Genomic DNA, 12142 nt, shown 5'->3' with positions numbered 1-12142 from the left:
CTCTACCGGAAAGTGACCCCTGCCGAAATGAAGCCTCGAGAAGCAGCTGAACATCACCACCTCTATCACAGGTCACTTCAGGGCGAAGTCGCATGATGTAACTCGTGATTCGTGAAACAGATCTGTAAGATCTGCAAGAAGAAAAATAGATCTTTTGAGATGAGATCGGGGTTTATTGCTGTGTTGTGGGTTGTGGTGGCGGCTACAATCATATGGTGGTGGTGGTGGTGGTGATGTTCGCTGTGGTAGTGGAGTTGGGAATGACTTTGGATTGAGTTGTTATCTGTGGTATTTTTTTGGTGATATTTGGGTGGTGGTGGTGGCTACTTACATATTTTGGCATTGGTGGTGATGGTCGACGGTGGTGGTCGTGGAAGTAGGTGCAGTGGTGATTGTGGTACGTTGGTGTTCTGCGATGTGTTGAGGTGGTGGTGGTTCTAGTGGGTGGAACTAGCTGAAAAATTACTTTTGGGTGGTGTTGGTGAGGTTGTGAATTAAGCATTGTTAGTATGTTTGCTGGCGGTTGTTGTGGTTGTGGTTGTGGTTGTGGTTGTGGTTGTGGTGGTTTTTGGCGACGATGGAGATTGTTGGTTTCGGAGTTTGGTGTGTGGTGGTGGTGTGGTACTGTGATGGTTGTCGTGGCGGGTGGTGGTCAGCGTAGATGGGATGGGATGTAGGGGGTGTTTGTGACCAGTAATTTGTGTCTAATAAATAATATGTAACCTAAAAAATGTAATTGTGACCATAATTTATTAAGTTGTGACCAATAAAAATTTTGATTTTTTAATCAATCAATGAATTGTGACTTATGAAATTTTTTATTTGTGATTGATCAATGAGATGTGACTAGTAAAAAAATTGATTTTGTGAACGATCAAAGAATTGTGACCTATGAAATTTTTTATTTGTGATTGACAAATGAATTGTGGCCAATAAAAAAATTGATTTTGTGACCAATCAATGAATTGTGACCTATGAAATTTTTGATTTGTAACCGACAAATGAGTTGTGACAAATAAAAATTTTGATTTGTGACCGATCAATGAATTGCAACGTATGAAAATTTTTATTTGTGACCGACCAATAATTTGTGACCTATAACATTTTGAATTTGTGATTTATAAATAATTTGTGACCAATTAACTTGATAAATTGTGACTAAATATATAGATTTGTGACCTTAATATATTTAATTAATAAAATATTTTTAATCAATTATTTCATTAATAAATTTTAATAGTATTTGAAATTTGAAATTGCAAACCTTCTTCTCTTAATTTTGAAGTAGGCTATAAATAAACTCTTACAAACGAATTTTTCCCAAACTTGAATGGTAACAAGTGTCTTAATCTGGTGGGGGCCTACTAGCGACATAAGACCTTGAAGCAGGTGATCCACTGCTAGTGCTGTCACTTTGCCCTTTTTTATTCTTATTATTTTCAAAATTTATTTTTCTTTCTCTTTTTTAAATTATATAATTTTTTAATAAAATAATATTACACGTAAATTTATAATTTTTCTTTTTTTAAATCATATATTTTCCATCAATCTACTATTACAAAATATATTTTTACAATAAAATGGGGCTCAAACAAATTCTTTAGCATGGCCGAATAGATCCGTCAAACTTGGCGGATACATGGAGCTGCATTTTTGTGCTGACCCGATCCATTTTCAACCCGTTTAACTAATTTATATTTCATATTTGCATGCAATGAGAGCACCAAAGTAGACACCCCATATTCTTCCATCATCGAGTTGTTTTAATAGTATGTTTTAATATTCAAAATTTACTATTGTTGATAAAGTCAATGTCGAAAAACGTTAAAAGAATATTTCACAATATATATACAAGACAAGTGATGCTCCCGTGAGAGCCGATTAAACTAATATTTCATAATTTAGGCATTCAATCCGAGCTCGAATCTATACCAAAAATTAGGAGCCGATCACAGCACAATTTTAATCAACTACAAACCAACAACATATTTTAAACCAATTGAAACGCGAACATCTCAACTATCACACTTGAAAGTATCCACTTACCACTCCTTATACTTCTCTTAGCCGACTACATATTGTTAACACATTTGATTGTAACTAATGTGACTGATTTCTTGTCGTTAATTTAAGTTGATGCAAAAAGATAAATATTTTAGAGATACGTGATCAGAGAATGATTTTAAAAACACTTATATTTAATTAGTCACACGTGGTTTTATAATTATTTTCATCAACTTAACAATTCAAAATAAAACATGCTAAAAGTGGAAAATGTTGTTGAGAATGGTCAAATTTAATTTCCAATTTGATTCTCTTTTGCGATATTTGGCTGGTACTGATTGGCCCTTTTAGGTGACGAGAAACCAATCTTTCCTACCCAATAAACCTGATTAATTAAAAGCATGAGGTAGTTTATGTGTGACATACTCTGGGATCTCAAATGAAAGCAAGACGCGTAACGGATCCAAGAAAAAAATCAGGACAGGCTAATACACGAATAAAAATTAAAATTAAAATTAAAAAAATTCACACATAGAAAACAATTTTTACTTACTTTTTTTAATTAACATTTAGATCCGCGTCCGCCCCTAGTGTCATATATACATGCAATGGAATTAAAGCGAGAAATCCCATCCTTCTCTTTCCTTTTTTTGCCCTATGTCACCCCGAATTAAAAAAACTAAGATGATTATTGCAAGTCTATCATTATTATGATATTACATATTTCAATTTTGGATATTTCATTTCTTTAAATTATGTGGGATTTGTTGAGAGTTGGCTAACCAACAAGGAATCCTTCCCGTCTTTGAAAGTTTGAAAAAGGGGGCATTTCCGATTCTATCAGTGCTTCAAACAGACATCCACGATAGAAATATGCACCCTACCTCTAAATTAAAGGTGAGCTACTAGCACTGTGCTTCTTTAGGTAAGGGGAGAACAAAGACTTCCCCAATATTTTCTTTTTCTTTTTTTCATTTTTTTTTAAAATTGGAACTGTGATTATTAATATTCAATGGGGTTAAAACTTATCAAATCAGACATTCAAGATTAAATCAAGTTAATTTATGGGATTGACCATCATCCGGTCGAAGGTCTTAAGATGCATTTTGTCCTAAAATATGACTTGAAATTTATCATCATGACTAATTTCGTGTTGAAAAATAGAATTCTACATTAATCCCTGTAAAAATCAGACATAGTATTATCGGAATATGACAATAATATATCACTCTTAATTCACTAAAGATAACGAGTCTTGTATAATCAATTTCAAATCCCATAAATTTCAATATATACTCATTCAATCCTAAATTTTCTCGAGCCTAATATTTTGTCCAAACAATTTTAAATATTGTCGAATCAATCTCGTCGCTTAAAATGACGTCTAGATTCTACTCTATCAAGAGACACTTAGACCCTACTAAATGTACAATACTTGTCATCATATTCATTTCTATGTATGAAAATTCACAAGCTATTATAATTTATCTTTCCGTCCATATTATTTCATTTATGATCACCTCAAGTATTGAAGTGCCGTGAGTTGTGAATATTAATATCCATCGAGCATCATTAAATTAGTCAAAACCCAAGTCAAATACACACAGATAAGGTTTATCTTATGCATTGATGTCAACCATTAATGGGGGAATTATGTAATCAGATTTTCAATTTGAAGATCGAGAAAATTAATTGCAAATTACGTGGCATTAATCTTATCTATAACAAATTCCATACAATAAAATTTTTAGTCAAAAAAATTGCTCTCTCTCGAAATACTTCATTATAATTCTCATTACAGCAGATATCTTAGTGTATCTCCACTAATATGCTTTAGAAGTTTGAGATAAGAATCTTATTGTAGAGCTAAATGTGTAATACGAGCATTTTAGCTAAGTATAAAATTTCGTTTATCAATTTTAATCATTATTACATGTGAATTCATTGAAATAAGTTAATATGTATATTTTTACTCATATACGCAAGTATCAAATAAGCGTCACCCAAACACAAAAGACAAAAAAATACTTAAAAGTAGTGGTATAATAGGAACTTGTCGGTGCATATGAGGCGAAGTTTTTAACATGTCGTCTTTACAAAAACTTGAAAAAAGCCAGGGTCGATGAACCAGCCCGAGGCCCCGAGCACAGCTTGTTATCGTGGAATGGTCGACTCATTCTGATCGCATTCCGTGTGACCCATTACTCTCCTTTATAATTTTCCCAAATAAGCACTTGTATGGTTTATCAATTTTTTTCCTTTTTCCACCAATAAAAGAGAAAGCTATTCAAATTTTACTCTCTCTCCTTTATTTTAGATTTACTAACTACTCCACTAATCACTATATAAAGCCATCTCCATCGTACCCCAATAACACTACTTTCTTCTTCTTTTCTCGTCTCTCTATAAGCACTGATTTTGGCCTGAAAATGGATAACACAGATTTTGAGTGTGTACACAGAGTAGTAATTCCACCACCACAGCCATTTGTGAAGTCGTTAAAGAACAATCTCAAGGAAACTTTTTTTCCCGACGATCCACTCCGGCAATTCAAGAACCAGCCGCCGGCGAGGAGGATCATATTAGGCCTCCAGTACGTTTTTCCGATACTCGAATGGGGCCGGAAATATAGTTTGGAGTTCTTCAAGGCTGATCTTATTGCCGGAATCACCATAGCCAGTCTTGCTATTCCTCAAGGAATAAGTTATGCAAAGCTTGCAAATTTGCCTCCAATTCTCGGCCTATGTGAGTACTACTAAATATTAATATTATACGAGCATTAGACCTGACCGCGTTGTGTTAGAAAAGAAAAAGTTAAAATCTTGTTAAGAACATTAGGCCAGCGGATTGTAAAAACCCACTTTTCGAATTTCTTTTCCTTCTTTTCTGGATCAAACATCAATTTATTGCAAAGATTCGACAGACGGTTCATTAGGATAGATTTAGATGAATAATACCCCTCGTATAGAAAGTTTTCGAAGTTGCACATTCCCTTTCCTGTAACAATCCGGGGAAAAAAGAGTTGCTAACTTAAAATAAAATACTTTTTTCTTACTAGCTGTGATCCGTTGAACATGGATATCCAATTTTTCTAAACGTTCTTTTGGTTCCTTAATTCCATCTCGTCTATCGTACCAAGCATGCAATCTTATCTGAATTTTTGTTGCTCGGTGCACCAGATTCGAGCTTTGTCCCGCCATTGGTCTACGCAGTAATGGGAAGTTCAAGGGATTTGGCGGTTGGGACTGTTGCTGTTGGATCACTTCTCATAGCTTCAATGCTGAGTGATGTAGTGAATATAAATGATAACCCCACACTCTATCTTCATCTTGCTTTTACAGCAACACTCTTCGCCGGGCTTCTTGAAGCAGCTTTAGGCATTTTCAGGTAAATATATTCGATGAACGAGATTTTAGCTTCTTAAACATATCAATATATGAATTTATTTTAATTTATTAATTATTTATGGCAGGCTAGGGTTCATAGTGGATTTTCTATCCCATGCAACAATAGTAGGGTTCATGGGTGGTGCAGCCACTGTTGTGAGCCTACAACAATTAAAAGGGATACTTGGCCTTAGCCATTTTACTCATGCCACTGATGTTGTCTCGGTTATGAGTTCTATTTTTTCTCAAACTCATAAGGTTTTTCTCTCGATATCTCTCTCTAAAGTATACTGTAGTTGCCTCTTGTGTGAGCGGTGCTAGAAGGGACGAGCAAAACGTGCACATTGAACCTTGTCGTGTGCGTGCAGTGCCCCTTGGGCGCAGCATGTGTGGCAACGTCGTGGGTGTTTGCACGTTCTTGCCCCTTGTCAACACGGGTTTCTTGTCAATGTGAGACCGTCGAATCTCGACTTATTTAAAAAATTGGCCATAGCTCACAATTTTTGACCAACATACGTAACAACGACTTCAAATTTATGGAGAATAAAAGGATACAATATATCATAGATTTCATAGTGGTTGTTTTATACTTTCTTTTTTTGTGTATTGAAGCCAATTTTGATTGCTCTATGGACAGTGGAGATGGGAAAGTGCATTGCTTGGATGTTGTTTTCTATTCTACCTACTGGTTGCAAGATATTTTGTAAGTAAAATGTCACATTTTTCTTCATTATTGATTAAAATGTTTAATGCAACACTTTTTTTGCATTTTTACTCCATCAATATTAATTATTTTTTCATCACTTATCCTCTTACTGCATGAAGTGATTGCCCGCCAATCTTCGTTTGTTGAGTAAACTGATAGGTTAAGACAAGTCTTCAAGAATATTGTTGGGCTAATAATTTAACACCAACACGCTTACTTCTGAGTAATTTCTTGCTTTTTTTTAATTAACAAGACTCATTTTTCAAACCCAACCTACTCCAATTGTTTTAAAGCGCGTTTCGCCGGCTCGACCAAGTCGAAGCTAAAATTTTGTGTATTGTCATCTGTTTAATACTGTGCAACGAACATGCAGAGCAAAAAGAGACCAAATCTCTTTTGGATATCGGCAACAGCTCCGTTGACTTCCGTTATTTTGGGAACTCTAGTGGTTTACCTTACCAACGCTGAAAAGCATGGTGTTCAAGTGGTAAGCCATTCACTCACCTAATGATTAAGTAACTTAGAATAATTTTTAAAGTAAAAGAGAAGATAAAAATTGTACATGATTTTACATTTGAATGTGTAAACAGATTGGACACTTAAAGAAAGGGATAAATCCACCATCAATTATGGATCTTGAATTTGGATCACAATATCTGGCAACAGTAACCAGAACTGGCATTGTCACGGCCATCATTTCTCTTGCAGTAAGTTTTTATACTCCCCTCGCCCCACCCTTTTGTAGACTCCTGCGGTGATAAATTTGGTAGGTGACCTGGGGTGGGGCCCATAGGGAGACGGGAAGAAGGACTATAGTCTACATGTATTAGAATCAGGGCGGACCCACATGGAGTCATCTGACCCCTATATATATATATTATTTTTTTAAAAATGGTTGTTTTAACCTATTTTCGATCCATTTTAATACATACCAAATGAAATCGAAATATTGCATTCTTAATATCATTTCTAAACATTCATGGCCTAGTTTTTCGCTTTTTAATGGTGTGCGAAATGATCGACCATAGCAAAAAATACGATGTATTAAAATAGGTCGTTTCAAATTAGTATTTCGAAAATTTTGATAATATGCTAACTTTTAAAATTTGTCAATGATCATATATTATCCAAATTTACAAATAGCTTGCATCATCTAGAAGTTCGTTATGAAAACTACATCGTAGTCATATTAAATAGTCCAAACAGTTATCGAAAATATTTAAATATGCATCAAACGTACATATTAAAAGAGACATTTTACTCGTCTTTTAAAAAAAATCAATTATTTCATTAACGTTTATTATTTTTTCACGATAAATTTTCCAATATAATTTACATAATTTTATTAGGAAATTTTACATTAAATATGATGTCAAAAATTCTAAAATCGTTACGGATTAAATGTAATTTGAATTACTTTCAAATTATTTTTTTGTTAAACTTAAATTTCCTTTACTTCTTACGTCCAATTTGATTTACTTATTGTTAGCTCAACATCCATAAATGATATGATAAACAACACTATACATGTAGCAAAATTTATTTAACAATATTGATAATGATAGGATTATAAGACGCTTTCAAGATATCAAAATACATATTAACTTATTTTTATAAATATTATATTGTTTTAAAAAATTACACATTAATTTTTGGAGCTAAGTACAACCCGTGAGGATGAACTCGCAAGTGATCGCACACTCACATGCCCAGCGAGGTCCCCGTGAATAAAATAATCCCGACTTCACGTGTGTGTTGTGTCAATCCCGCGGTCATTCATGTAGACACTGTAGCATGACTCTAATTTTTGACCCCACAACCCAAAACGGTTGGGTCTGCCCCTGATTAGAATGCATGTGTCAAGCATGGCTCGGTGGGGGACAAGGAGAAAGACGATTTTCTGGAGGTATTATAATGTGTTCAGCATAGCCCGATGGGGGACGAGAAGAAGGACCATTGCTTAGAGCCTAGAGGTATTAGAATGTTTCGAGCATGTCTCCATGGGGATGGGGAGAAGGACCATTGTCTAGAGGTGTCAGAATGTGTCTAGCGGCCTAACACGAGAAACTTGTATAAGTATAGGTAGAAGGGCAAAATTTTATTGACCCCAATACTAAGAAAAGGGCATGCACGACCCCATTTACACTTCTAATTCCGTGATGACATGGTTTTCCTATATCTTTTTTTAGTGACATTGGTAATGTGTATTGAAACAGGAAGGTATAGCAGTGGGCAGAAGCTTTGCCATGTTCAAGAATTACCATATTGATGGAAACAAAGAAATGATTGCTTTTGGAATGATGAACATTGTTGGTTCTTGCACTTCCTCTTACCTCACTACTGGTATGGCTCTCTCACAGGCAATCTATCAAACACAAATCTGGATTATGTGCATCTGATTAATTGAATCTTTCCAAAAAAAATTCAAGAATCAAATTCGTAAGACAAGAAATTTAACCCTTGTCTGCCCTCATTTTTTCATCAAAATCATTTTGAACCATAAATTTTATAAGACCTACAACCTTTATCAGATTTTCAACCACATATTTCATCAATTTTTATCAAAATATACTAAAAATCTGAGTTTTATCTAAAACAATCAGGGCATTTGTATCCAAAGTATTATAATCAACCCATATTTCAACAATTATGTATCTTCGGAATTAGACTTATACCATGATAATTGCCTTCTTGTAGCCATGTGGTGTAACGAAGAAATAGATCGTAATTACAACAATAATAACAAACCCAAGTTATATCGAGGCTTGAGACTGCGTTTAACTTACAGGAAAAAATCGGGTTTCATTCTCGAATTAGACTATGACCAGAATTCATTTGGGTGTATCTTATTTCACACGTTTGCTATCAGATTGAAGTGCTAAATGTTTGCTTGTGGACATTGAATTTTCAGGGCCATTTTCACGGTCAGCAGTGAACTTCAATGCAGGATGCAAAACAGCAGTTTCCAACATTGTTATGGCATTAACAGTGATGATAACATTGTTGTTCTTAACACCATTGTTCCACCATACCCCACTTCTTGTTCTGTCTTCAATCATAATTGCTGCAATGCTTGGCCTAATAGACTATAAAGCAGCAATTCATCTTTGGCACGTAGACAAATTCGACTTCGTAGTGTGCATGAGTGCTTATTTTGGCGTCGTTTTTGCCGACATTGAGATTGGCCTAATCTTGGCAGTAAGAACCTACGTGTTGTATCGAACGCTAAGAGCATGAATCGTGTACGGAACTAGACGTTTGAAGAACTAATCGTGTTTGTGTAAATGCAGGTGGGATTATCTGTGCTTAGGGTGCTGTTATTTGTTGCAAGACCGAGAACCTTTGTTCTTGGAAATATCCCAGAAACTAGGATTTACCGAAGTGTCGATCAATATCCAAACGCGAATAATGTTCCTGGGATTTTGATACTTGAGATCGATGCTCCTATTTACTTTGCGAATGCTAGCTACTTGAGAGAAAGGTCTTGTAATCTAATTGTTTTCTTGACAAGAATTCTTGGCAACGTTGTGTTACTAACTTTTTCGTTTTAATTTTAATTGCAGAATTTCAAGATGGATCGACAATGAAGAAGATGAGATAAAATTGTCGGAAAAAATGAGCTTACAGTATGTCATACTGGACATGAGTGGTCAGTGATCAACTTTAAGAACCCTACATAAATCTCTTCGGAAGAACTCAAGTCCCTGTATCTTTTAAAACTCATTTTTGCCTAACTCATTTTAATTCACACATCACAACTTTTATCAATTTTTCAATCACACATTTTATCAACTTTAAACAAAATCTACTGAAAATCAAAATAGGGCTAAAACTAAATTTGACATTTTGACTTCTTATATGATATTGCCAGCTGTTGGAAACATTGATACGAGCGGGATTAGCATGCTTGAGGAGGTTAAAAAGATCATCGATAGAAGAGGCCTCAAGGTTAGTCTTCTTTATCTCTTACAATCTTGTTGACTTTGCCCTGTCCATTTTATACCTTAAGATCAACCTAAGCAACGAAAAAAGATTCATATGATCGATCAAGAATAAGGGTTCGTTTGTTTTACTGGTGCATTTGCAGCTTGTACTGGCCAACCCTGGTGGTGAGGTGATGAAGAAGCTAAACAAGTCAAAATTCATAGAAACAATAGGGCATGAATGGATTTTCTTGACAGTGGGAGAGGCTGTAGGAGCATGCAATTACAGGCTTCACACTTGCCAACCCAATTTGGCTTCCTCTGATGAACTGAATATATATAGCAGCAATGTGTAACCTATTTGTACAGCAAAGCTCTGCAACTTATGCTAAAATATTTACAAATAGAACACTTGACTTGTTACTAGAGCCAAAACAAGTTGTTCACCAAGCGTCCGTTTGATTGCAAAAATGAAATTGAATTGCCTAGAATTGTTTTCCTGAGAATTGTAAATTATTGTGTTCGATTGGTATAATTTTCCAGGTGGAAAATGCTGAAATAAAAATGTTTTTTTTATATTCGTTTGGCTTTATTTTACATGGAAATTGTCAATTAAAGGAAAATATTTTTTTACAATAATTCTTAGGATTGGTTTCTATTACCAACAAAAAAAAAAAAAAAAAAAAAAAAAAAAAAAAAAAAAAAAAAAAAAAAAAAATTCCAAATTTAACCAAAACAAGGAAAATTCCAAGTTTCAAGAAATGCAATTCCATAGAAAATATAAGGTATCAAACACCAAAAGTTGGAATTTTCAATTCCAATTCAATCTTTTTTTTTCCCATTTTCATGCTATCAAACACTCCCTAAAAGTAGTTTCAGACTAAGACATGCTTGAAAAATTCGTTTTAGAAGTATCAAAAACAACAACGATGACATAAGAAATTAGATCCCTCGTGTCATGCTCAGTTTATCAATCATTGAGGAACTCAAATTTGATACCAAGCCCAAAGAATAAATTAAACAAATGCATCTCCACTTGAGACAAAAAAATCTTGACATTACCCTTAAAGGCGAGCAAGATTCTTAACAATCGGATAAGATACTCTTAATAAATAAATTGTTGAAGTTTTATGTTGACATTTTTTCATCTTTATCGTCAATGCAGAATGCACGTGATATTTATAGAATTAACCAAATAGTAGGGAAATAAAAAACTAAATATAAAGGTTCACTAGTTGGAAATCTTAAAAGTGGCGCAACAATGTAAATGAAATAAGGGAGACATCAAAATCGTTTTTCACCGTGATTTGATGCTATTTGTTTACATTTTTGGACATTCAACTTTAGCACGGCCCATCTGAAAATCGTTCGTTCGATTTTCCAGTTTGAATCTGCTAAATAGTATAAAGTGAAAATTACAGTCATCCCTAATTTTCAAGTCCCTAATCCAAAGTTAAGATTTAAAGTTTTGTTTTTATTCAAAAATCAGATAGTAATATATTTTTTAAATATTAATAATAAAGTTATAAAATTAAAAAAATTCACACATCCCCTTCTCCATCCTTTTTCTGGTGGCAAAACCACGCTCAACATATTGTGATGGAGCAACACGACTATGATGGCACCGATTTATCATCATCGGATGCTTCTGCTGCTCGTCCCTTTGCTGCTGCTTCTTGGAATCGTCTTCACAAAGGACGCAACACCGCACTTTTGAGGATTTTTTGTGTGTGCACGCGGCGATGCTGTTGTGGTGTGGTGGATTTGTGGAGGTCCAGTGATTGGTCTAGTGTTTGCAGTGGATTTGTCGAGGTCGTGGAGGAGGCGGCGACTTGGGGAATTTGGTGGGGGTAATGGTTGTGGTGTGGTGGAGTTGATGGTTGTGATTTTTTGTACAGGTAATAGTGGTTGGGTGGCAGTGGCGACTGTGATGGTGAGATGGTGGTGGCAATGGTTGTGGTGGCTCTGGCGGCGACGACGACGGCAATGATGTTGGTGTGGTCATAGTAGTAGTTGTGATAATTTTGGATCTAATTTTTTTGGTGATGTTTAGATGATGGTTGTGATATTGGCTGCCATGGTGATGTGGCAGTGGTTGCTGTTGGTACGATGTTTTATGATCA

General features: G+C 34.9%; 1 protein-coding gene across 1 annotated transcript; it reads left to right on the top strand.

The window, feature by feature from the left end:
• Positions 1 to 4317: 4317 nt before the first annotated feature.
• Positions 4318 to 10519, top strand: LOC111411814 (sulfate transporter 3.1-like). The gene is made up of 12 exons (XM_023042430.1): positions 4318 to 4749; positions 5184 to 5391; positions 5477 to 5648; positions 6028 to 6093; positions 6470 to 6583; positions 6687 to 6803; positions 8313 to 8439; positions 9008 to 9294; positions 9387 to 9577; positions 9660 to 9745; positions 9968 to 10044; positions 10184 to 10519. Exons 1-12 carry the CDS (start codon positions 4434 to 4436, stop codon positions 10373 to 10375), a joined length of 1953 nt encoding a protein of 650 aa, XP_022898198.1. The 5' UTR covers positions 4318 to 4433; the 3' UTR covers positions 10376 to 10519.
• The last annotated feature ends 1623 nt before the right edge of the window (positions 10520 to 12142 follow it).

Source organism: Olea europaea, chromosome 16 (assembly GCF_002742605.1).
Source record: "Olea europaea var. sylvestris chromosome 16, O_europaea_v1, whole genome shotgun sequence".
Classification (NCBI taxonomy): domain Eukaryota; kingdom Viridiplantae; phylum Streptophyta; class Magnoliopsida; order Lamiales; family Oleaceae; genus Olea; species Olea europaea.
Note: the sequence above shows the minus strand (reverse complement) of the source record. Positions and strands in the feature narration are given on the sequence as shown.